Source organism: Aquarana catesbeiana, linkage group LG04 (assembly GCF_042186555.1).
Source record: "Aquarana catesbeiana isolate 2022-GZ linkage group LG04, ASM4218655v1, whole genome shotgun sequence".
In the NCBI taxonomy this organism is placed as follows: Eukaryota; Metazoa; Chordata; class Amphibia; order Anura; family Ranidae; genus Aquarana; species Aquarana catesbeiana.
The window spans coordinates 667660238-667683213 of NC_133327.1; the positions used below are offsets into that span (position 1 = coordinate 667660238).

At 43.2% G+C, this 22976-nt stretch overlaps 1 protein-coding gene across 1 annotated transcript in view; it reads left to right on the plus strand.

Moving 5' to 3' along the window:
- ERLEC1 (endoplasmic reticulum lectin 1) overlaps positions 1-22976 on the plus strand; it is a 39626-nt gene that overhangs the window by 6586 nt on the left and 10064 nt on the right. Inside the window, exons 3-9 of the mRNA XM_073628563.1 lie at positions 7114-7194; positions 9388-9465; positions 9563-9620; positions 10429-10469; positions 14349-14572; positions 18653-18785; positions 22088-22246. Coding sequence (XP_073484664.1) covers positions 7114-7194; positions 9388-9465; positions 9563-9620; positions 10429-10469; positions 14349-14572; positions 18653-18785; positions 22088-22246 — 774 coding nt within the window. The remainder of the gene's footprint in view (positions 1-7113; positions 7195-9387; positions 9466-9562; positions 9621-10428; positions 10470-14348; positions 14573-18652; positions 18786-22087; positions 22247-22976) is intronic.

A 22976-nucleotide genomic window follows, 5' to 3' on the forward strand; every position in this document is an offset into this window, starting at 1 on the left:
AATTTCTATTCAGTTCACGTGTGTGTGTGTGTATATATATATATATATATATATATATATATATATATATATATATATATATATATATATATATATATATATATATATATATATATAATGTGGTTTTTTGTTTTGTTTTTTTTTTTTCTTGTGATTTTCGAAAAAACACTTAGGCTTCATGTACACGGAATGTTTTTACAACCTTTCCTGAATGATTTAACTTGACAGATAGTAACCCACATTTAAACCGTCCGTTTTGCTGCGTTTACATGCCACGTTTAGCCACACTTGTGTTTAGAAGCATTTTAAAAAATAGCCAAAATTGAAAAAAATGCCTGTAAACAAAATGCAGGCTAAACGCAAGTTACCACGTCATGGCTGGGTCAACAGAGCTGAGCCAGGAAGCAGGCACAAGAAATGTGCAGATCGTGTTTTGGTAGCGCTGCTGGTGTAGATGGTTTAACAAAGGGGCGGTCCTTGTTGCCCCAAAATGCGTAACCACGCCACTCATGTCATCCCCTGGATGTCTTCTGCCAACATTCCTTGTAATAGAAAAAAAAGCATGACAGGTCCTCTTAAATGAGATCTGGGGTCAAAAAGACCTCAGATCTCATATTTACACTAAAATGCAATAAAAAATAAATTAAAAAAATGTCCCTTTTTTGAGAGCTATGGGTGGAAGTGACATTTCGCCTCCTCCGCTGCCGGCGGCTCTGGGAAGCGGCGGAGGGCACCGGAGCGTGGGGGCCCCCCCCTCCCGCCATCGATAAAAGTGATCTCATGGCGAATCGGACCACTTTTATCTTAACCTCCCTGGCGGTTTTCCCGAGTGTGGCTCGGGGTTAAAATTCAGGACCATTATCGGTAACCCCGAGCCACACTCGGGATTACATTGCAGGATCCTGGTGCGGCTTTACTTACCTTGTCCCCGGGATCCTGTGATGTCCCCCGCAGTGTCCGTGGGCTCTGTCTCCTCCGAAGCCTCTCCTTGCCTGGCTCCGTTCCCTGCGAGTGTCGCGACGCACGGGGCGGAGCCTGGCGGCAAATTCAAAAAATTTCAAAAATCGTAACACATACAGTACTATAATCTTACAGATTACAGTACTGTATGAAATTATTTCACATCCCTTTTGTCTCCAATGCTTTGGCCCATGCCCTGCATGCAGTTTTATCTGATATATACTGTTCTTTCTGCCTGGAAACTGGAGATTGTCCATAGCAACCAAAAAGTGTCCCTTTACGTCAAAAGTGGCTTTAGACCATCTAGAAAACAGTGATAGTAAATTAGAACACTTGCAGAATTGAGCGATAGTCAGGGGCGGACTGAAAACTCATGGGGCCCCCGGGCAATAGGAGATTATGGGGCCCCCAGGCAATCAGAGATTATGGGGCCACATAGTATACACACACACAGTATACACATACATGTTTCTATTGGCTGTCCCTGGTCCATATTGTCTATTGGCTGTCCCTGGTCCATACTGTCCCTGGTTTTACTGAGGCTGGCAACCCTGATGGGGCCCCCTAGTGGCCCAGGGCCCTCGGGCAGTGCCCGAGTGGCTCAATGGTCAGTCCGCCCCTGGCGATAGTGAATTGTGGGGAAATTTATTTTATTTTTTTTTTATTTTTTTTTTAAATATTTATTTTTATTTATTATATTATAATTTTATGTTTTTGTGTTTCAAACTTTATCATACCCGGGATATCTACTAGACTCTTATTTGGACAGATTTAAGTGTTATTGTTAAGAATTACAGGCCTACAATATAAAACTCCAAATTTCCATGCAAAATAATGGTACCGCTTTCAGCACCTAAAATCTAAAATAATCATACCGCCAGGGAGGTTAAAGCGGACCACCCACTGAAGAAGTGGATACCGGGTTTCTGGGAGCTAGCCGCTGCCATAACAATGATATTCCACTTCAAAGAGCCGACGTACAACTGCGGGGGGGGGGGGCAGTCCGTAAGTGGTTAAAATAGCACAGTGTTGATTGGTAAAATGGCCTGGTCATGAAGGGGGACATCACCTTCTGGAGGTCAAGTGGTTAATAAGTTCTACAAGTATATGTGGCAGCATTTCTACACACATCTTAACATTGTCTTTGTCTGTACAGCAGATTTCAGATAAGGTCCCAGATTTCACTCGGCTCTTCTAGAAATAATAATCCAATAGGATCTTTTATATTTTGAACAGCCACTTCTGTCATTATTTGGATAAAGTGTTAGGCTACTTTCACACTGAGACGCTTTTACAGGCGCGTGCTAAAAATAGTGCCTGTAAAGTACCTCTCCTGTCACTCCAGTGTGGAAGCCCGAGTGCCTTCACACTGGAGCGTTGCGCTGGCAGGACGCTAAAAAAAAGTCCTGCAAGCCACATCTTGGGGGCACTTTAGGAGCGGTGTATACACCGCTCCTAAAGCGCCCCTGCCTATTTGAAATTGATGGGCAGCGGCTCTTTGCGGGCGCTTTTAACCCTTTTTCGGCCGCTAGCAGTGTTAGAGTTAAACGGGCCCCGCTAGCGGCCGGAAAGCACCGCTAAAATGACGGTAAAAAGCAGCTAAAAATTGCCGCCAACGCCCCAGTGTGAAAGTGCCCTAACTATTTCTTGGTCAACTTCTTCAAATGTATTAATTTAACCTGTTTTAACTCCAGACGCCCCCTTTCTTCATGACCAGGCCATTTTTTTGCTATACGGCACTGGGTTACTTTTACCTGACAATTGTGCGGCCGTGTGACGCTGTACCCAAATAAAGTTTATGTCCTTTTTCTCCCACAAATAGAGCTTTCTTTTGTTGGTATTTGATCACCTCTGCGGGTTTTATTTTTTGCGTTATAAACAAAAAAAAAAATTATTATTTTATTTTCAAAAAGGTCTTTCTTTCTGCTATAAAACACATCCAATAAAAAAATGAAAAAAATCTAGTATTCATCAATTTATGCCAATATGTATTCTGCTACATATTTTTGGTAAATACCAATAAGTGTATATTGATGGATTTGCACAAAAGTTATAGCTATGGTCTACAAACTATGGGATAGATTTATGTAATTTTTAATTTTTTTTACTAGTAATGGCGGCGATCAGCGACTTCTTCTTCTAGTGAGATTGCGGGGGACAAATCGGACACTAACTGACACTTTTTGGGGACCAGTGACACTAATAGAGTAATCAGTGCTAAAAAATATGCACTGTCACTGTACTAAAGACACTGGATGGGGTTAACAGGGGTGATCAAAGGGTTAAATGTGTCCCTAGGGAGTGCTTACTGTGTGGGAGGTGCTTCTACTGTGGGAAGGCAGAGATCCGTGTTCCTGCTTTGTAGGAACACAGGATCATAGCCTTTCCTTGTCACAGAACGGCAATCTCCCTTGTTTACATAGGCAGATCGCTGTTCTGCCTGTGTCCCGAACGATTGCTGGGTGGCGGCGGATATCCAGTCAATAAGACACAATGTGCATGTTTGCAGTGCTGTACTGCAGAATTTAGGGGCTTAAAGTAGGTGATGAGGTGATACAAGTTCTTCTCACCGCCTGTCATGTGCTCTCTGAAGAGTGCTCAGAATGCAGATCACTCTTCGGTCTGCAAAGCGGGTGTAAATGTGTCCTTTCTGTCTTGCAGTATGCCAAAAAATAATGAATTACTGCAAGTCTACAGAGGAAGGTCTATGGGAGGGTATTATGAAGGCAATTTCTTCATACAGTGAGGGGGGGGGGGGGGGGGTTATTTGATCCCCTGCTGATTTTGTACGTTTGCCCACTGACAAAGAAATGATCAGTCTATAATTTTAATGGTAGGTTTATTTTAACCGCTTCCCGACCGGCGCACGCCGATGTACGTCGGCAGAATGGCACGGCTGGGCAAATGGGCGTACAGGTACATCCATTTGAATTCCCCGCCGTGTCATTGCGTGCGCGCCGCCGGGAGCTCCGTGAGTCGAGTTGCGGGTCCCGCGGGACTCGATCGCCGCGGGGATACCCGCGATCGTCTCACGGAGAGCAGGAACGGGGAGATGCTAATGTAAACAAGCATCTCCCCGTTCTGCCTAGTGACAGTGTGACTCGATCTCTGCTCCCTGTCATCGGAGCAGAGATCAGTGATGTCACACACACAGCCCAACCCCCCCTACAGTTAGAAACCCCTCCCTAGTACTGATTTAACCCCTCCCCGCCCCCTAGTGGTTAATCCCTTCACTGCCAGTGTCATTTACACAGGAATCAATGCATTTTTATAGCACTGATTGCTGTATAAATGACAATGGTCCCAAAAATGTCCGATGTGTCCGCCATAATGTCGCAGTCACAATAAAAATCGCTGATCGCCGCCAAAACTAGTAAAAAAAAAAAAAATTATTAATAAAAATGCCATAAAACTATCCCCTATTTTGTAAACGCTATAACTTTTGCGCAAACCAATCAATAAACGCTTATTGCGATTTTTTACCAAAAATATGTAGAAAAATACGTATCGGCCTAAACTGAGGAAAAAAAATGTTTTTTTATATATTTTTGGGGGATATTTATTATAGCAAAAAGTAAAAAATAATGCCTTTTTTTCAAAATTGTCGCTCTTATTTTATTTATAGCGCAAAAAATAAAAATCGCAGAGGTGATCAAATACCACCAAAAGAAAGCTCTATTTGTGGGAAAAAAAGGACGTCAATTTTGTTTGAGAGCCACGTCGCAGGACCGCGCAATTGTCCGTTAAAGCGACGCAGTGCCGAATCGCAAAAAGTGCTCTGGTCAGGAAGGGGGTAAATTCTTCCGCGGCTGAAGTGGTTAACAGTGAGAGACAGAAAAACAAAAAATCCAGAAAAACACATTTCAAAAAAGTTATAAATTGATTTGCATTTTAATGAGTGAAATAAGTATTTGATCCCCTATCAATCAGCAAGATTTCTGGCTCCCAGCTGTCTTCTATACAGGTAATGAGCTGAGATTAGGAGCACTTTCAAAGGGAGTGCTCCTAATCTTAGCTTGTTACCTGTATAAAAGACACCTGTCCACAGAAGCAATCAATCAGATTCCAATCTCTCCACCATGGCCAAGACCAAAGAGCTGTCCAAAGATGTCAGAGACAAGATTGTACAGTAGACCTACACAAGGCTGGAATGGGCTACAAAACCATCGCCAAGCAGCTTGGTGAGAGGGTGACAATAACTGTCAATCTTCCTCGGTCTGGGGCTCCATGCAAGATCTCACCTCGTGGAGTTTCAATGATCATGAGAACGGTGAGGAATCAGCCCAGAACTACACGGGAGAATCTTGTCAATGATCTCAAGGCAGCTGGGACCATAGTCACCAAGAAAACAATTAGTAACACTACGTCATGAAGGACTGAAATCCTGCAGCGCCTGCAAAGGTCCCCTTGCTCAAGAAAGCACATGTACAGGTCTGTCTGAAGTTTGCTAATGAACATCTGAATGATTCAGAGGAGAACTGGGTGAATGTGTTGTGGTCAGATGAGACCAAACTTGAGCTCTTTGGCATCAACTTAACTCGCTGTGTTTGGAGGAGGAGGAATGCTGCCTATGACCCCCAAGAACACCATCCCCACCATCAAACATGGAGGTGGAAACATTATGCTTTGGGGTGTTTTTCTGCTAAGGGGACAGGACAACTTTTCTGCATCAAAGGGACGATGGACGGGGCCATGAACCATCACATCTTGGGTGAGAACCTCCTTCTCTCAGCCAGAGCATTGAAAATGGGTCATGGATGTGTATTCCAGCATGACAATGACCCAAAACACATGGGCAAGGCAACAGAGTAGCTCAAGAAGAAGCACATTAAGGTCCTGGAGTGGCCTAGCCAGACCTTAATCCCATAGAAAAGATGTGGAGGGAGCTGAAGGTTTGTTACAAAACGTCCTCTTCTAAAAGTCATTAAGGTTTTGAGGCAGAGTGGGACAATATCCCTCCTGAGATGTGTGCAAACCTGGTGGCCAACTACAAGAAACATCTGCCCTCTATGATTGCCAACAAGGGTTTTGCCAAGTCTAAGTCATGTTTTGTGAAGGGGTCAAATACTTATTTCATTCATTAAAATGCAAATCAATTTATAACTTTTTTTTTTATTTCTGGATATTTTTGTTATTCTGTCTCTCTCACTGTTAAAATAAACCGACCATTAAAATGAGTGCCGGTTCACACTAGACGCGGCACGACTTGCAGGTCGCCTCACCGAGGCGACCTGCACACGACTGCCGGGGCGACTTGCAAGACGACTTCTGTATAGAAGTCTATGCAAGTCGCCCCCAAAGTAGTACAGGAACCTTTCTTCTAAGTCGGAGCGACTTGCGTCGCTCCGATTAGAACGGTTCCATTGTACAGAACGGGAGGCGACTTGTCAGGCGGCTAGGTCGCCTGACAAGTCGCCCCCGTGTGAACCGGCCCTTAGTCTGATCATTTCTTTGTCAGTGAGCAAACGTACAAAATCAGCAGGGGATCAAATACTTTTTTTTTTCCCCCCTCACTGTATATGTAAACGAATCACTTTGCAGAGAGCAGGGCTCTGAGAGGTCAGGATCTGAGGGGTAGAATTCTCCTTGGTCACACTGGTCAGCATATTTACCTGGGCAGCACTAAATTCTAATTGTAATCCCTTCAATCCTGCCCAGCAGTAGCACAGCTAGCTTTCAGAACAGGCTGTGTATGAAGGCGTGTACTATTTGATTTTGAAAAATGCTGTGATCTGTGAGGCGGGACTGGGGAGGTTTTGATTTTTCCTGTGGGTGTGACTGGGCGGGATTGAATGCTAATTAGAATGTATTCCATCCCACCCACCATCAGAGCTGTGAAGGAAGTTGCATCATTTGCACTGTCTGACTACAGAGGGGTGTGTTTTAGGCTAGAGATGCAGTAGGAAGTGGCTATGGAAGGGATTCGGTCTACATCAAACTATACAGAGTGTCACATGGTACTAAACCACAACTAAACCCAGAATATCAGGGGATCTGCAGACAACAGAGCAACATGGTACAGAGCTCTGATCTATGCTGGGACTGATCATTGCATTCAGTTCTACCGAAAAGAAAGGTGGAGTTCAGCTTTAAAAATACAAAAATTGTGTACATGAATGTATTACTTTTTTCTTTATTTTGTTTTTTTTTAAGGAGGAAGAACGGGATTATAAAGGACCAACACCAGCTGAACTGCTCGAACCTCTTTTCAGACAGACCAGCTGCTCATATCGGGTATTTGTTCTGGATTCTTTCTTCTACTGTATTTTCCTACAGGAAACTTGTGCCATAGGCTGCCATTACTGACGTCCCTTTTTTGATTATTTGAATTCCTTAAAGCGGAGGACCTTCAGTCTTTTTAAAAAAAAAAAAAAAAAAAAAACTTTCCATCTATTAAATTTTCTGATCTTGTTGTTTTTAACTTTGGATAGCAAAACATTTTTTTTTTCTGCCAGTAAATACCTTATACAGACCACTTCCTGTTTCTTGTCTGGTAATAAAGTGCAGCACATAAACCGTTAGAGCCGGTTCACACAGGGGCGACTTGTCAGGCGACTTAGAAAAAGGTTCCTGTATTACTTTGGGGGCGACTTGCATAGACTTCTATACAGAAGTCATTTTGCAAGTCGCCGTGGCAGTCGTGTGCAGGTCGCCTCGGTGGGGCGACCTGCAAGTCGTGCCGCCCCTGTGTGAACCGAGTCTTAATAAAAAACAGTCCAGTCAAAAGTCCAAAAAAAGAGATGAAGAGGACTAAAGATCTCAGCAGACACCAAGAGACTTCCACGTGACAGGCACAGTTTAGGAAGCAATGGTGACGCGTTACGTTCAGAGAACTTCGCCACTGAAGAAGTTCTCTCAACGTAGCGCGTACAGGAGGAGGAGCCACGCGCTGACGTCACCCGCTGCCGACCTGCTTCTCATACACCGCCGTGGTGTTCTGTACATGTGCATATCATGAGGATGTTTGTGAGTAATATTTTTTAAGCTTTAATAAAGCCGGTTTTATAACAGACAGCACTTGGATCCTTTCTTGTCCTATTTCATGCCTTTGGAGAATCGAGCGAAGTTCCTGGTTATATCCGGATTCTTAACCCAGATTTGGGATCTGTGCAATTGACCATCTGTTAGTTCAGTGGTCCATTAATAGAGGTGAGCGAAGCGAGTGCTTTGGAGGTGGAGGGCCTGTCACCATTGTTTCCTGAACTATCACGTGGAAGTCTCTTGGTGTCTGCTGGGATCTTTAGTCCTCTTTATCTTTTTTTTTTTTCTGGACTTTTGACTGGACTGTTTTTTATTAAAGTGACTGTAAAGGTTCGCGTGTGTGTTTGTTTTTTTTTTTTTTTTTTGTTTTGTTTTTTATAACAAACCTATCATACTTTCCTCCACTGTGCAGTTCGTTTTGCACAGAGTGGCCCCAAACACCGACTTCTGGGGTCCCTCGGTGGCTCTCACGGCTCCTCCTCTTATCAGATAACACCCTAGGGGAAACGCTGTCCTGAGGGGTTACCTTGCGGGCGTGCTCCCGAGTCCAGCACTTGCATCGATAGACACGAACGCCGGACTCTGCCCCGGTGCCAGCGTCATTGGATTTGATTGACAGCAGCGGGGGGCCAATGGCTGCGCTAATATCAATCTATCCAATCAAGACCCCCGGGCAAAGGAAGGGCATGTCTCTGCCAGGGGAAATTCCAGGGCTCAGGTAAGTAAAACGGGGGGGGGGGGGTGTGACTGCCCGGTGTTTCTTCACCTTAGGATGCATTAGGTGAAAAAACACAAGCGTTTACAACCCCTTTAACTGTTTATGCGCCGCACCTTATTTTACAATACTCCTACAGGGATTATGTGGTTATCTTTTTGTGCTAGCTGCGTTAGTAATTTTGTGTAGTACATTGTTTGCGCTGATTAAACCATTTTCTTTACATTGTCTGGTAATAAGCCTAGGCTTATGACATCATGCACAGCTCTCTTGTGAGAGTTTGCCAGGAAGGGAGGGGGGGGGATGAGTCATAAGAGGGCTGAGAGCTGCAGAGCTGGAGGTGTGCCTGTGTGTGTGTGTGTGTGTGTGTATGTGTGTAAATCTAGGAAGTAAGCAGGCAGCAGCTTCAGCTGCCCACAGTTAAAATGGCTGCATCCAGATATAGTGGAGGGCAATTTTGTGCAGCATATTTGGCAAGTAAAGAATCACAGTATATGTAAAATAATATGCAAAGTGGTTGGAGGGAAGCTTCAGAATGGCAAAGATGGTTTTTATTACAAATTATGTGAGCAGACTGCAGTTCCTCTTTAATAGTCATTCTTGTGTAGTGATTCTAGTCCTTTTGTCAGTCACTGACTTGGAGCAAGTAGGAAGTTTGATATAAATCTAAAGCTAAAAAATTGTATGGCCTTGTGGTTCCTTTACCAATATTCAGCTTCTTACCATTATAGATCGAGTCATATTGGACGTACGAGGTGTGCCATGGGAAACACATACGACAATACCATGAGGAGAAAGAAGCAGGACAGGTGTGTGCAAATAATCTATTCTGACTACTCAGCTTGGAGAACTTTCAAGGAAATATGTGCTGAAAATGCCGTTTTTTTTATTTTTTATTAAAAACAGACACGTATTCAGGAGTATTACCTTGGAAACATGGTGAAGAAGAGCTCACATGACTCAGGTTTGGCATTTTAAATACTTTGACCTCTGAAAGCCAACTTCAAAACGTTTCAGGTTTAGGTGGGCTGAATCCCCCTTTAGCTTTCTATTTCCCTGGAAGGCTCCCCAAAGTAGATTGTGGGGTCGATTTACTAAAACTGGTAGGGTACAAAATCTGGTGCAGCTCTGCATAGAAACCAGTCCGCTTCCAGGTTTTATTGTCAAAGCTTAACCACATTCCGTCTGGCCTATAGCAAAATGATGGCCGGGCGGTGGTTTAATTGTTACTGTACGTCACATGAAGTCCTTCAGAACATGCTGCTCGGGGGCACGCTGCTTGGCGATCGGTGGTTCGGTGTGTCGCTCGGACACAACATCTTGGGTCACAGTAAAGACTATGACATAAGCTCTTTACTGAAAGGTGCCAGGTGTGGCACTGGATGGGGAGAGGAGACAAATGAGCAGAAGTTACACTTTTGGGTGGAACTCCGCTTTTAATGCCTTCTGTTCATTTCCTTGAATGTAAAATTAAAGAATAAAAAAAGTGATCCATGCTGATAGCAGAGGAACAAGGCAGCGGACAGAAATGACACTTAGTGCTCTGGCAGCGGACAGAAATGACACTTAGTGCTCTGGAATGAGACAAGTACACACTATAGAGGGATATGCTTTGTTAATATTTCATGTCTGAGGTTTACAACTACTTTTAACATAGTTTCTCTTTAAATGGCTGCTACCACTCCCAGTCACCGTTCACTTTTGTTTACAATTCTAAGTATTCCATTGAGAATGTTTTCTGACTAACATTGTATAATTACTATGTCCTGCAGGGGACCGCCGGCATGAAGGAGGGAAAGCGGAAAGCAAAAGAGTGAGCAAAACAAATATCTAGATATAAAACGGTGGTACATTTACAAAGCATGGTAGCATCTCTTGCATTGTTTAGATGATTTGATTGGGTATTAATATGTTCCTTATAAGCGTTTTATTCTTTGATTTGATCTGGGAATGAGTTAGAATAGATAGGGAGGAGAAATCGTGGCCAATCTGTGTGCGTTCACTAATCACAATGATATAAGTGTAAGTTCACTTTTACAGAAAAATCTGTAAGGTGAAATTACACGACACCCCTTCCTCGGGGTCCCGCTGACCTGCATTAAGGGGATCGCCCATTCTGAGCCCCGGTATAGCCGCCTCACAGCTCCTTCGTTTAGAAATACTATCAGGTTTCTCTCTTCTTCCCCGCTGAGAGGACGGGCTACGTGGGTTCTGATTGGTCTGCGCCACCCATGTAACAGCGCCGACCAATTAGAATGCATCCCTCCTGGGTATGTTTAGGAGATTAAACTCCGAGCATTTCCAATTCCCGGAGCCGTGAGGCGGCTATACCGGGGCTCAAAACGGGTGTTCCACCGCCATGCAGGGGGGGGGGAGGAGCGATGTGGGGGTCCTGTGAAAGTTCACCTTACAGATTTTTCTGTAAAGGTGAACTTGCCCTTTAACTACTTCCTTACTGTGCTACAGAGCGGCTCCCGGAATCACACCCCCTGGGGCACACATCCGGTGAGCACTGTGTTCATTGGACACAGACAATCACAGATGGCGGTAAAGGGCCAATCACAGCACCCCTTCACCATGTGATCAGTTGTGTCCAATCACAGCTGATCATTGTACACAGACTTGCCAGTTATTAGCAGTACTTTTCTCACTTGCTGTGACAGCGTGAGGAGAGCCAGTAACCGGCCAATGTCACAGGGTTACATGTACACAGATATTCAGTGCACTAATCATCAGTACTCTGATGATCAGTGCAGCCTCATCGGTGAAGGAGAAAAATTACTTGTTTGCAAAATGTTATAACAGAAATTTAAAACAAAAGTTTGTTTTTTCAAAATTATTGGTCTTTTTTTCGTTTAGCAAAAAATTAAAAATCCCAATGGTAATTAAATACCACCAAAAGAAAGCTCTGACTCAAAAAATATAAGTACAGTATCGCATGACCGCGCAATTATCATTCAAAGTGTGATAGCACTGAAAGCTGACAATTGGCCTGGGCAGGAAGGGGGTGTAAGAGCCCAGTAAGCAAGTGAGTAACCACTTGCGCTCCAGAAGGTTTACACCCCCCCCCCCCCCCCCCAAGCAGGCCATTTTTTGCAATATGGCTCTGTTGCTTTAACTGACAATTGCACAGTCATGCAACGCTGTACACAAATAAAATTGATGTCCTTTTTTTTTCCCACAAATATAGCTTTCTTTTGGCTGTATTTGTGATTCTGCAGTATATTTTTTGCGCTATAAACAAAAAAAAAACTATTTTTGACTTTCTGCCATAAAACATATCCAATTAAAAAAATGTAATTTTTTTCATAAATTTAGGCCAATATGTATTCTACTACATGGTTTTTGGTAAAAGAAAACTCCCAATAAGCATATATTGATTGGTTTGCGCAAAAGATATAGCGTCTACAAACTATGGGATATTTTTATATATTTTTTACTAGTAATGGCGGCAATTAGTAAATTATAGCAGGCCTGTGATTTTGTGGCGGACAGTCGGGACACTTTTTGAGGACCAGTGACACTAATACAGCGATCAGTGCTAAAAATATGAACTGTCACTGTACTAATGACAGTGGCTGGGAAGGGGTTAACATCTACGACGATCAAAGGAAAGGGTTAACTGCATGCCTAGCTTGTGTTTGTGCGCTGTGTGGGAGATGCTTTTATTAGGGGAAGGCATTGATCCATGTTCCTGCTTTGCAGACACACAGGATCAATGAGTTCCCTACTGACAAAACGGCGATCTGCCTTGTTTACATGGGCAGATCACCGTTCTGGCTCTCTGCCTCTCTGCCTAATGATCAGCAGGTGGCAGCAGACATCGAGTCCCCGGTACCAACAGATCAGCTCCCAAGTGCATGCCCCAGACACGGAAGGGTCGGATCACGTACTAGGAATATAATATGTGGGCGGTCGCGAAGTGGTTAAAGTAAATTTGATGTAATATTTAGGGTGCCTTAATTTACTGAATCTGGGGATTTGTCCAGTATTGGCATTCTGTTGCCGTACCATATTTTTTGTAGTTCCCTTTACAGTTCTGTAATGTATCTGAAGTGGAAGACACTATAATTATACACCCAGCTAGGCATGGCATCTGCATACCAGCAGATTCCCATAGTTTAGTGTCACCTTTTTATTCATACTTTATTCATATTGATTCAATATGATTTGCAAAATGGAATAGGCTACTAGATACAGTTGTATTTCTTCTCCAGGCATTTCCTCGTGTTGACGTGTGATAGGACCCAGTCTTATCTATTATGATATACTTCTGCTCACCCAATAATCTCATCATACAAATGTGGGCCTGCTTAAAGAGGAATCAAGTTTTTGTTTTTGTTTTTTTTTTGTTTTTTTTTTGTTTTTTTTGTTTTTTTGGACACCGCGCTGGTCCTGAAGAGCTGTGGGCAGGAGTTTTTAGGCGAGGCCGTGGCTTTGGCCTAGTCCACGGCCTCGCGGACTAGTCTGAAGCCGCGACCTCGTCTAAAAACTCCTGCCCGCAGCCCTTCAGAACCGGCGCGGTGAAAAAAAAAAATAGATTTGCTTAAATTTTGAATTGGTTTGACCTCTCAACTTGATTCAAGATTTAAATCGATTTTTTTTTTTTCCCCCAGTTCTAATATAAGCTACAGATTTGGAACCCACAAGCCCTCTGTCGCTGAAGATCTGCATTTAGCTTTTTTCGAAACGCGTTGGACGTTCTGTCTGTCCGACAAGTTCCGGGCTTTCTCCGCAGCTGTTTCCATTTCTTTTCACAATGTTTGTTGCTTTTATTCCCATTTCTATGTTGTAATTGGCATCAATGTGCAATAAATGTATAATACTTTTTCTACAAAACTGTGGCCTGTTTAAAGTCCCAACCTGAGGAACCTATCCTTTACTCTTTCCTTGTTCAATTCATATTGAACAAGGCTACAACGTAGTCAGCCATTTCTGGGACGGTGTTATATGACGTCCTCCCATGATCACACCTGCTGCGGCACGCGGCCAGCGCGCTCTGTTATCACTGTGTCCCTCGGACACAGCTGATCACAGTTTGAGGTAAAGAGCCAATCACAGCGGCTATTTACCGATCAGCTGTGTCCAATCACATCTGATCCTGATGTAAATACACTTGCCAGTTATCGGCATTCCTTTCTTCACGATGTCACAGCGTGAGGAGGGAGCCAGTAACTAGTTGTGTGAAATGGAACATCTGCATCAGGGCACTTAGGGCCCCAACATTGCCCATCAGTGCTGCCAATCCGTTCCTCCTCAGTGTTGCCCATCAGCACACATCAGTGATGGAGAAAAATTACCTGTTTGCAAAATATTATAACAAAAACTCATTAAAAAAAAAAAAAATTTCTTTTTCATTTGTTTAGCAAAAAATAAACGACCCACCAAAAAAATCTATTTGTGTGAAAAAAAATTGCTAAAAATGTCATATGGGTACAGCTGCATGACCGCTCAATTGTCAAAGTGCAACAGCGCTGAAAGCCCGAAAATTAGCCTGGGCAGGAAGGGGGTGAAAGCGCCTGGTAGGCAAGTGGTTAATAAAGTTTTTATCCTTTGTGGCTGGAACTCAGAGTCTGGCTGATGCTTTCAATGTATGTTCGCTCCCTTCAACTTCTGTTCCAAGACCCAATCCCCCCCCCCCCCCCCGAAATACTCTCTCCATTTTTCTCAACATGGTTTGTTTTATTTTCAGATCCCCACCAAAAATATTGAAGGACAGATGACTCCGTACTATCCATTGGAAATGAGTGACGGAACACCGTGCAGCTTAAAACAGAACTTGCCACGAAGCAGTACAGTCATGTATATATGCCACCCGGAGGCCAAGCATGAGATCTTGTCTGTAGCAGAAGTCATCACATGTGAATATGAAGTTATCATTTTGACACCACTACTGTGCACTCATCCAAAGTACAGGTGTGTTTACTATAGGTTTATTTTGTGTTACATTCGGGGAGATTTACTAAAACTGGAGCACTCAGAATCTAGTGCAGATGTGCACAGTAACCAATCTGCTTCTAATCCCTGGTTCACGTTGCAGCGATAATTTGGCATGCGATTTGACATGTCAAATCGCATGCCAAACCGGCGGCTATTGCTGGCAATGCCACTGTCCGAATCTGTGCAATGCCGTAATTGCAGCGCCGCACCTATTCCCAAAGGTAGTTTCTGTACTACTTTTGGTGACTTTGGGGTGCAATTTAAATAGACATCAGTGCAGAAACCCGCACAGATGTCTCTGAAATGGCCCCCGAAGTCGGGACTGACATGCAGGAATGAAATTGTGCGAGTTCAGCTGAACTCGCACGATTTCATTCCCGCTGTCCGTGTGAATCTGGGCTTAACTTCAGCTTGTTCAATTAATCTTTGACAATAAAACCTGGAAGTTGATTTGTTACTATGCAGAGCTGCACCAGATTCTGTGCGCACCAGCTTTAGTAAATCTCCCCTAGTGTGTATTTTTAGGACTACCTGTTCTCATTCATAGAACTGTATTGTAAGTTGTGTTTTTTGTTTTTTTTGTTGATGAGTTGCCCCATGCCAAAGTGATATCGCTCGAAACAAAAAATTGATTGGTTCGGACAAGCTATGGTTTTAGTATCTCCTATGTGGATAATTCATATTCAAATAATTCATGGCATAGGTACAAAAAATGAAAAGTTTGACCAGACTTTAGAGGCAAGTGGGACACTCTATAATATAAAAATCCATACAGTTTTATTGAAAAACAAGAATTAAAGCGGGGTTCCACCCAAATTTTGAACAATATCTGTATGTATTCTCTTCCTTGCCTAGATGCTGACATGCCGTTTAAAAAAATTTAAATCGCCGTAATTACCTTTTATTTTTCTATTCTTCTTTGCACTTCCTGGTTCTCCTCCCGTGGGAGTAGGCGTGTTTCTAGCCTCTCCCAGACTCCGCACAGTCTCCTGGGAGCTAGTCTCAGGCTTCCCAGGATGCCACTGAGCATGTGCGGGAACAAGCGGTGAATGCTGGGAGCACAGCATTCACCACATCCAGGAAATAAATGCTTGTGGGCTTCAAATGCCCACAATGAAGATGGAAACCGCCTGCAGTGAATAATATAAGTTATTCTTTCCGACGAAATCTGACACAGGCGGACATATTACACACAATATGTGAGTATGTAATGCTGAGAAGAAACGTTTGTGAATGAACTAAAAAAAAAAAAAAATGATAGATAGGTGGACCCCCGCTTTAAGCATGTAATATCATGCATAAAAATAATAAAAAAACTTACATAAATATATAACAATGGCAGCAATAATCCACCAAATTGCAGCAATATTATTCTAAAAAAGTGAGTCAGTCCCTGTGCATCAGTTTCGCTTGTCTGCTTCCTCGGGGGACACACATTGACAAAAATGGGGTTCATCACATAGATGAAAAAAAAGATAAGTTATATTATGCATATAATCCAACATTACATCCATCAAAATATATGTTCACCTTGCTTGGAAGAATGAGTGCACATGGAGGTAAATTCATGACTTGGCACACTATATTTGAGATGTCTTTCCAGAGCATATAGGAATTTGGAGACTTGCAGTTAAGAGAATTCCAGGCTAAATGTAACTAGTCTTAAATATGCCCCCTCCTCCTATCACATATGCTGGATAACCCGCGTGAAAAAGATGTAAATGCCTATTTTCAGGCCGGTCACGTTAATCCCCTATGTCAGCCAGCAGCTGGCTACAGGGGAGAGGCGAAAGCTGGGAATTCCGGGAGTGGTGATGTTACCCATAGGCTTCTATGTTCCCGCCCTCATCAGCACGCCCTCCTCGCCGCTGCTGCCGGATCATCCTTTTTTTTTTTTTTTAACACAGGTTAGTCAGCATAAGTGTTAGAGGGGAGAGAGAATTTTTTTTTAAGATTGGGTAAGTTTAGGCTGGAATTTTACTCCGATTATGCCATATTGTTTTAGGATGATTTGGATAAAGCCTTATTTAAAAAAAAATATATATATAATATATTTACATCCGTCAGGCTTTACTAGCAGTAATGTGTGCATTCTTCTTTTATTTTTATTTTCTCACTGTACTATTTGCTGCAGCAAGGGTTAAAATAATATGCTGGAGAAGCAGACCGATGCTCAACACAGTAGTCGCCTGATCAGTGATCCAAGGGGTTGAAGTGGAGTATTCTCGTTAGAAATCAAAATCTGCCCTTGCTTAGTATGTGTAGCAAACAAAACTTTTATATTGTGCATTATCTCAATTTGCTGATTTGCCTAGATTGGAAACAACAGACCATCGGCAATCTCCTGAGCTTTACCAACAATGGTATGCCTCTGCAGCTGAATATGGCTGCTCACAGGCACTTCCTTTATGTTGGTGTCTGTGTAATCATTACATCGCTGTTCAGATTGGCTCTGCCATGCCTCTGTACCACCAGACCATCCCTCAGCTAGTAATGACACCCCCAGGAGCCATCAGACGCCCCACAGCCACTCTGCATGAAGTGATAGGCTTTGCAATCACATGGCAGGAGCGATTTTAGAGCTAAACGGTAAAGAAAAACATCTTTTTACAATTGTAACCATAATGCTGTAGTAGTATTGGGGTATATGATTGCAGGAAGGTGAATGAAAGAGAGCCTTTCCTTCCACTTTAAGTCTGATTAACTACTTCTGGACCACCCGCCCCCAAATGAACTGCAGACAGGTTGCCCGTACAGGCACAGCGACGTACCGGTACGTCGCTGCCTGTTTCCGGATTTAGGGCACACACTTGCTGTGATTGTACACAGCAGAAGTTTGTCAACAATGGCGGGGACCTGCTGATCAGCTGTGCCCAATCAGAGCCCTGTTGACAATCAAAAGGAGGCTCTATACAGAGGGAACAATCTGTTTCTTCTCCCTGTAGGGAGAAGAAACAGATCTTTAGTAAAAAGCAGCACACATTACACAAAATACACTTGAGGCACATATTTAACCCCTTGATTACCCGAGATGTTAACCCCTTCCCAGCCAGTGTCATTAGTACGGTGACAGTGTATAGTATTATCACTGTATTGTCGGTTCCATCTCGGTGTCAGATAGTGTGGTGGGCTATAGCAGTCCCATGCTAAGTCGCTGATCATATTGCCATTAGTGTGTGTGTGTGTGTGTGTGTATGTATATATGTATGTATGTATGTATGTGTGTGTGTGTGTATATGTATGTGTGTGTATATATATATATATATATATATATATATATATATATATATATATATATATATATATATATATATATACTCATAGTTTGTAATAGCTATAACTTTTGCACAAACCAATTTTTTTTAAATTATTATTATTGGATGTGTTTTATAGCAGAACGTGTGAGATAGATAGATAGATCTATCTATCTATTTACACATTTTGTGGGTTGTTTTTTTTTTTTCAAAAAAAAAAAAAAAAACCCGTTATGATCAAATGCCACCAAAAGAAAACTCTATTTATTTGAAAACAAATTATGAAAATGGGTACAGTGTTGCATGAATGAGCAATTGCCAGTTAAAGTAGTGCAGTGCTTAATAGCAAAAAATGGTCTGGTCACATGAAGGGGGATAAATTCTTCCAGAGCTGAAGTGGTTTAATATGAGATATTGCATAATAGTATGACTGCATTCTGTTATTTGGCCAGCAGATGGCGCTCTCGTCTGCTCTTCATGTTTGGCATTGCCATTTTGATGACATTGATGATTGTTTTCAGAACTCGGTGAGCCATGACAGCAGTGACAGTTCAGTACTAGATTTTTAATAAGACAAAAAGGAGATACAAAGTAAGCTGTAGAAATGTATTGCTGTGTCCATAAATATATCTTTGTAAAACAAAGATTGTCTTCATCAGATACAAAATGTAATAATAAATAATGAAAACAAAATGCAATCAGGTAAAAAAGAAAATCCTTCGCTGAAACGACACACAACCCCACACTCACTTTGTCTTGTAACTAATGCTTATATTAACCCTTTTCTCTCTCGCTCTCACAGGTTTAAAACTTCCCCTATAAATGATATTTTTTGCCAGTCATTGTCAGGGTCACCTCTAAGGCCTCAGAGTCTGGAAAAGCTTGAACAGCAGCAACAAGAGACCCTAAAGGTGCCAATTAAACCCAGCAAAGAGGTAATTGTTTTAGGGCTGAAACACTTGTTTGTGCTGCAACGTGTTGTAGTACATGCACAGTAATTCAAACGTTACACTAACCACTTAAAGAGGGAGTCCCATGAAAAAAAAAAAAATGTAATACAAATACTGCAGCTGCTGACTTTTAAAATAAGGACACTCACCTGTCCCAGGGTCCAGCGATGTCGGCACCCCGAGACCAAATCGTCCCTCGGTCCTTGGGTGCTGCCGCCGCTATTCTCTGTAAGGGAATCGCTGCGGCTTCCCTTCCTGGTTCCCTACTGCGCATGCGCGAGTCGTGCTGCACTTCCTAACTAGTCCCCACTGTCTCTGGGACCCTTGTGTGTCCCAGGAGACAGCGGGGTGGGGACGGGAGGGGGCGTAGATTCCCGTGGGAGTCTGCCGGAAGTGGGTGCAAATACCTGTCTTAGACGGGTATCTGCACCCCTCTCCCCCCTGAAAGGCGCCAAATGTGACACCGGAGGGGGGGGGAGGGTTCCGAAAAGCGGAGGTTCAATTTTTGTGTGAACCTCTGCTTTAAGGACCGAGCCTCTTTCTGAGATTTGGTGTTTACAAGTTAAAAACTGTTGTGTTTGTGTTTTTTTGTTTTTTTTTTTGCTAGAAAATTAGTTAGAATCTCCAAATATATATATTTTTTTCCTGTCACACAGTATTTGCGCAGCAGTTTTACAAGCGCACTTTTTTTGGAAAAAAATACATTTTTTTTAAATTAAAAAAATAAGACAACAGTAAAGTTAGCCCAATTTTTTTTTTACATTGTGAAAGATAATGTTACGCCGAGTAAGTTGATACCCAACATGTCACGCTTCAAAATTGCGCCCGCTCGTGGAATGGCGACAAACTTTTACCCTTAAAAATCTCCTTAGGCGACGTTTAAAAAATTCTACATGCATCGCGGCGATACCTCCCATGTGTGGTTTGAACACCGTTTCATATTGTGTCGCTTTTATTCCTATTACAAGGAATGTAAACATCCCTTGTCATAGAAAAAAAGCATGACAGGACCTCTTAAATATAAGATCTGGGATCAAAAACACCTCAGATCTCATATTTACACTATAATGCAATTAAAAAAAAAAATAAATAAAAAAATTTGTCATTTAAAAAAACTGGAAAAAAAAAAAAAGCCGTTGAGTTATGGGCTTCCGCTCTTCAATGATATGGAGACGGGTGGGGGCCATCTTCCCCTCATTAGTCTCCATGTCAGGCTAGGGAAAGGATCCGATCGCCTCCGCTGCTGCCGATGGCTCCGGTAAGTGGCGGAGGGCACCGGGGGGGGGGGGATGGGGCGGTGCCGCTGCCGATTAAAAGTGATCTTGCGGCAGATAGACCACTTTTATCTTGAAGCAGACTGCCCACTGTAGAAGAGGATACCGGGGTTATGTCAGCTAGCTGCTGCCATAACAATGATACTCCTCTTCAAAGTACCGACGTATAACGATGATGGGCGGTGCGGAAGTGGTTAAGTAACACTATACTGTGGGGAGAAAAAAAAAAACCTTTGATTCAAATATGTACTCCTTCTTCCTTTTTTTTTTTTTTTTTTTTTTTTTTTTTAAGATCCCTTTTTAAAAAAAAAAAAAAAAAAAAGTGTAATTTTGCAGGTTAAAAAAACAGGCAGGCAGTTACTGAACGACAGGGAGCTCAATGGCTACGAGAGCGCTCACCAGCACCCTCGCAGCTTATTGAAGCTACAAGCTGTCGGCCACAAAGGCTGATGGAACTTGTAGGCATTCGTTCACGAACTCTGTAAATGAATGATGCAGCCATGTGGGCGGAGCCTCACACAGCTGCGCTCTTTTTTTTTTTTTTTTTTTTTTTTTTTTTTTTTTTTTAATTTTGACAGCGGGTGCCGGAAAATGTTACTCATTTCACCCTCAAAACGTGTGGAACGTGTTCTCAAAGGACAACTTGTCCTTTAAAAAAGTCCCTTCTATTGCTCTGTTTTTGTTTTTTTTTTTTTGTTTTGTTTTGTTTTTTTTGTTTTTTTCTTTGTGTGTCAGCTTGGTGGTGTGTTTGGGGTCGTTATGTTGGAATACTGCCCTGCGGCCCAGTCTCCGAAGGGAGGGGATCATGCTCTACTTCAGTATGTCACAGTACATGTTGGCATTCATGGTTTGTAGTTTCACCACAGCTGGAGTGCCGAGGTTGCCTACCCCTGGCCTAGAGAATCTTTATGTAGCGCAACAATTCTATTTTTTCAGATCCTCAGAGAGTTCTTAGCCATGAGGTGTCATGTTGACCTTCCAGTGGCCATTATGAAAGACTGAGAGCGATAACACCAAATTTAACACACTTTTTGCACAGGATTTTGCACAGAGCGGCCCCGATCCTCCATTTCTGGGGTCCCCCGCTCCTGGCTCTTCCTCTTCTCGAGTGCCCCTACAGAGAGCCGCTTCCAATGGGGGCACTCGTGCAGGCACGCTCCCCTAGTCCTGCTGCTACGTCCATTGGCACAGGCAGCAGGGCTCGGCCCTGCCCCCCCATTGAATGCATTAAGGTGAAGAACTGTGAGGGGTTTACAACTCCTTTAATCTCTAGGGGCAATCAAGGGGTTAACTGCGTGCCTTCAGTGTGTAATGTGTGCTGCTTTTACTTTGCTATCTGTTTCTTTTCCCTGCTTTTCCAGGGAGAAGAAACAGCCAGATCGCTGTTCACAGTACACAGAGTTCTGTGTTTTTGTGAACACAGAACTCTGAGGTTGATTTACTAAAACGGCAAAATCTGGTGCAGCTGTACATGGTATCGGCTTCTAACTTCAGCTTGTTCAATTAAGCTTTGACAATCCAAACCTGGAAGCCGATTGGTTTCCATGCAGAAACTGCACCAGATTTTTCCCTCTCCAGTTTTAGTAAATCAACCCCTCTGTGTGTGAGATTTGGCCGCAGCCAATCAGCTGCCAAAATCGTGCTGCATCCAATCACAGCGCGGGTTGGCAGGGGGTGCGTGCATGCATACCAGAAGCAAGGTCCAGGCGTACAGAGGCATGGAGATGCCACCTGCCCGCAGTACTACTGTGAGTGGGCAGTAGTTAGTTATTGGCATGATCACAATTTAACAATGTGCTGATTGGCTCCTAAATTTGGGGCCATTGAAGTCCATTGCATGATCACAAATTTTGGATGCACTCCTAAAGGCACAACCCCACCCTCCAAAATATATTTAGCTTTACCCCGCCCCCCCCCCCCCCCCCCCCACCAGAGACGGGAATGTTTTTACATGTCTTAGATCAACTGTGGGAAGTATGTTTGTCATTGTATGTTCTATACATGTCATTACAGGAAGAGAAACAGTCTATGAAGGACAAGTTTTCCACCATTCACAAGCCGGTCACTGTGGGATCTCAGCAGCAGGTGACTGTGGGAACCACACACATCTCCAAGCTGACCGATGAGCAGCTGATCAAAGAATTTCTTAGCGGATCGTACTGCTTTCATGGGGTAAGGAAGGAATTTTGGCTTGTACTGTATATGTACAGTGCCATGCTGTCTCTTGAATGTATTCAAAGCTAGCACTGGGTAGAATGTATGTCTCGCAATAAAAAGAGGAAATATTCAGTGTACTCATTTTTTCCATGTTTTGTAGTGTTTTTTTTTTTTGCTTTTTTGTTTTTTGCTACAGGTACAAAAAATACCTGTCCATCTGCCAGAAATCCAGTGAGGCTACTTAGTTTATGTTAAGCTCAGCCAGTGCCTCTACTGAATCGTATATCATGAGCATTGTCGTCGGCCTGTTCTTCTCTGGTGGACTACAGGACACCTCCTAATGTTATGGAAAGGGAGATGTCTTCTGCACTTTAGCAGGGGAGAACGGTGCTTGAAATTTTGGTGCAGCAGAGGCACTGTTGTCAGCCTACAACTGGATATAAAGCAGAGCTCCACCCAAAAGGGAAAGCTCCGCTTGTTTGGTTTGGCACCTTTCAGGGGGCGGGTGGGGGGGAGGGGGCCCCTGGTTTTGACAGGTACCCACTCCCACTTCCGGGTGACTTTGCAAAGCCACCTGGAAGTTCACCCCCTCCTTCCCCCACCGTCTGGCTAGTCACAAAGCACCAGCTGTGGGCCGCTTTCCTATACAAGAAATGACAGCGGCAGTGCCCGAGAGCCGATTGAAAAATCGGCTGGGGTGAAGACACCGCTGGATTCGTAGACGGGTAAGTGTCCTTATGTTAAA